The sequence below is a fragment of the Microtus ochrogaster genome, chromosome 1 (genome assembly GCF_000317375.1).
Source record: "Microtus ochrogaster isolate Prairie Vole_2 chromosome 1, MicOch1.0, whole genome shotgun sequence".
In the NCBI taxonomy this organism is placed as follows: domain Eukaryota; kingdom Metazoa; phylum Chordata; class Mammalia; order Rodentia; family Cricetidae; genus Microtus; species Microtus ochrogaster.
In genome coordinates, this window is record NC_022009.1 from 50,222,454 (window position 1) to 50,226,724 (window position 4,271).

Below are 4,271 nucleotides of genomic sequence, written 5' to 3' on the forward strand. Positions count from 1 at the left end.
TCATTTGATAACTGGAGGGGCACTAATTTTAAGATCAATGAATAGTGAAGAATGCATTAAATTAAAGAAACAAAACCAAACTGGGAATATAGAACTGTGGGAGAGGTAACAGGCAGAAGGCGCCAAGCTTTATCTTCATTCTTAAAACATATTAAAAAAAATATTACTCTCCAGTGATCATCCTTCAAGAAATAATAAAAACATATTAAACTCATATTCTCATAAATTGAACACATATCTGTTTGTGGTATGTTGATAAACATCCTTGGGACTTATGCTCTTTCCATTTTAATGACCTCAATTAATTATATGTTCCTTGTCTATGGTTACCACAGAAAGTAAAGGAGTCTGTCAGCTGGTCTATAGCACCATGGTTGTATGTCTTCCCATCTATCCAGTCTCCTGAGAATATAGAACTTTCCTGGTGGTTGTGGGACCTCTCTCAGAATGAGGAAGCTTGATATAAAAACTCATATATCAGAATGGAGAGTTGGGACTGTTTAGTTGATTAATTAATTTAACTATTAGAGAAATTGTGTTATGTCTAAGAGATCTTATGGACAATGAAATTATTGCTGCTGTGGCATTCCCAGATAAAGAGACCTCATTAAATCAACTAAATGAGGTAAGCTGATGATCTAAAGTCATTTTTGTTTCCAGTCCTTTGATAACCAAATCTGTCCTCTGATCGATTTCATTTATTTTACAGAGTTAAATGGGACTAAAAAAGGAGGAAACTCTAGATGTCTGCAGTAACATTCTGCTCTTTCCTCTTGGTACCTGTTCCTTAGGGCCTTGAAATGTGGACATCACATGCTGATCTGCACTTGTCATGCATCAGGTTGATCATGTCTGGAGAACTGCTTCTGAACTAGAGTCTATATGATGTAAGAGACTCATCCAGGACTATAAGGTGGATGTCAATCTTCGACTGCATGGCCTCTCTTGAGCTCGATGCCACATAGATGGTGTCATCTCAGTGTCTTTCTTTTCACAAGGATTGCTGGACAATACTCATGAAAATATGCCCATAGTTGCAATCTTGTAATAATCTTTGCAGTAGTAGAATAAACCATAGTAAAATGAGAAGCATATAAATTTGGATATGGAAGTTTATATTGGCCTCATTATATTTATTAGAACCTGAATGCAATTAAAATAATATTTCAATTCAGTAACCCTAGGAATATGTACACAACACAAAGTGACCAAATTTTCATTTCTGCTAGTTTATAACTGTTAAGAGAAATGGATTAGGGAAAATTCTAATGGATGCCAACAGTATTTCAGGGACCTGATGCCCTGATGTGTTATAGAGAGAAATTAGTTCTCAGCCAAGAAATCAGTGAGTGACCCAGGGTTATGTTTTATACCCAACGACAACAGATTTCAAATTTGTTTTCTGAATATTTTTTTTCACTTCAAACTATTCAAAACAGACTTTTTCACATTCACAGTCTCATATATTTTTACTTCCTTTTTCTCCTGTTTTCATTAAAAATTTTCACAGAACATAATTTGACAATACACCCTCCAACTCCTCCTCTTCCTTTATTTACCAATCTTGACCATCTTTATGTTCTCTCTCTCTCTCTCTCTCTCTCTCTCTCTCTCTCTCTCTCTCTCTCTCCATTTTGTTCACATTCTACCTTATTACCAATGGTTCCTGATTGATAATCTGCTGTTCTATCACCTTAAATATTGTTACCCACTTTGACATCCTATCATAGGAATTCTAGGAAGACTATTGTCTCTCCTATCATTATGCTCTATGTGAATGATTAATGGATTTCTATCTTCATTCATTTGATGCTTGAGATATTCAGATGGATCAGGCATCTTATAGTGTGGTTATGCATATAATAGTATGCTAGATGGAGACTTCAGACCAAGAAGGATGTTCAAGTGCCAAGAATGATTCACTCTTCACTAGTGTAAGGTCTAAGTTTCTGACAATGATGATTCAGGCCTTCCCAGCCTCAGTGCTTGGCAATTGGTCTTTTGTGATGGATCTGTCTACAAGGAGACTTCCACTTTGGCAAGTATGATGGCAGAATCTGGAAGTGGTCTCCTGTACCCAAGCAATGAAGGATACTTCTCACTTTCTCTTTGATCAGGTTCAATGTGGACAGATATTGTTGTGTCCTTTAATCCATTTGGACTTGAGTTTTGTGAATAGGAATAAGTATGGATCTATTTTCATTCTTCTTCATTGACATTGCCAAACACTTTCTATGAAGCTACAGTTACATAGATATTAAAATGACACAAAGACTCAGCCAACAAATACAATTACAGACCAATCTCCTTCATGAACATTAATGCAAAAATACTCAATATTGTACAGGCAAATTGGATCCACATCAAAAAATTATTCTTCATGATCAAGTTAGCTTCATTCCAGAGATGCAGGGATGGATTAACATATAAAAATCTATCAATGTAATATACTATATAAATAAACTGAAAAAAATAATGTGATCATCTCATTAGGTGCAGAAAAAGCATTTGACAAAAATTCAACACCCCTTTATAATAAAGGTCTTGAAGATATAAGAGATACAAGGAACATATCTAAACATAATAAAAACAATATGCTGTGAGCCAACAGTCAACACCAAATTAAATGGAGAGAAACTCAAAGTAATTCCACAAAAACTCGGATCAAGACTGGAACAAATCATCTCTGTTCAACATAGTTCTTAAAGTTCTAACTAGAGCAATAAGACAACAAAAGGAGATCAAGAGGATGCAAATTGGAAAAGAAGTGAAAATGCAAATTTCAGGAAACAGGGGGATGAACAACCAGGGCTACTTATGACAGGATCAGGCCTCTAAATTTCCCAGCTGGGTATCCTACTACTCTTCACAATTGCTATCTGTGCAGCCCAGTGTGTTGCCAAAGCAGCAGATCCCACACCTTATGGAATTCACAACATGATACTCAGCTCCATCCCTAATGATAAGACAGTAAGAAGTTTAATTACTACTCCAAAAAGCAATTAATGATCATATGTATAAATACCTAAAGATGTAAAATTATATTTCATAGAAAAGTTGAAAACATCCAAAAACTGTCTGTTCTTGTTTTAGGGAAACCAAATTGGACTATGAAAGGGGCTTTGTTAGTGTACATGTTGTTGTTTTGTCTTTACTGGCCTAATCCATATTATGGCTTATTCCCAGCCATTTCAGCAACAATTTCATTCCCTTAGATTTAAGAGACATTTATATCACAATGTAATGCCACAATCATATTGTCCTACTTCAGTTTATTAAAAATTATTCATGTCAATGGAGGTGGTCACTGTTAGACAGCAGGGCAAGGTATAGCTTACTCTAAGGGCATTCTGAATTGGCATCACTTTATTTTTAGCAGTCCTTTTGGAAACCTGACAAAAAGTGATCAAGGGACACCTAGAGTGATCATTTTGGAGCAAGGCTACAGGACAATCTTGTCTGGAATCTCAGTCTCAGGGCAGCTTCCTGCTCTTCCAGGGTTTCTGACACACTCAGGATGTGGTTGCAACACTGTGCCTTGCACAGTAATAGAGTGCGGAGTCTTCGGATGTCAGGCTGCTGAGCTCCATGTAGGCTGTGCTGGTGGATGTGTCTGCAGTCAATGTGGCCTTGCCCTGGAATTTCTGATTGTACTCAGTATTACCATTTCTAGGATAAATAACTCCAATCCACTCCAGGCTCTCTCCTGGCTTCTGCTTCATCCAGTCAATACTGTAGTCAGTGAAGGTGTAGCCAGAAGCCTTGCAGGACAGCTTCACTGATGACCCAGGTTTTCTAAGCTCAGGACCAGACTGCTGCAGTTGTACCTGAGAGTGGACACCTGTGAAGAAAAAGGCATAGTGTATATCACTGTCACCTCAGTCTCTGTTCCTCTTCAGGATTGAAACTAGAAAGCTCCTTACCTGTAGTCACAGACACAAGGAAGAGAATGGTCCAGCTCCATCCCATATTGAAGACTTGTGTGCTCAGTGACTGATAAGAGGACACTGATCATATGTTGTTGTAGGGTATGGACATCCCTGTATTTACCATAATATATTCAGGTTATTTGCATATTCATGAGCATGGAACTTGTTAGATAAGGACCCAGACCAGGAGGAGGAGATAGAGGAGACTGGTGAAAGGCAAAAAAATGCTGAGGGCCAAATCCTAATCCTGTCTGAGGAAATGTATAAAATGTCCTTTGCTGAGGATGTAAATTAGGACACAAGTTCTCAAAAAATTTCAAGCCTGAGGCAGTTGCTCCTCTT

At 37.5% G+C, this 4,271-nt stretch overlaps 1 gene segment (V, D, J or C); it reads right to left on the reverse strand.

Moving 5' to 3' along the window:
* Window positions 1-3,512: 3,512 nt before the first annotated feature.
* On the reverse strand, window positions 3,513-3,975 carry LOC101987642. The segment is given in 2 exon segments: window positions 3,513-3,841; window positions 3,924-3,975. Coding segments are annotated over 2 exon segments (375 nt in total).
* Between the last annotated feature and the right edge of the window lie 296 nt (window positions 3,976-4,271).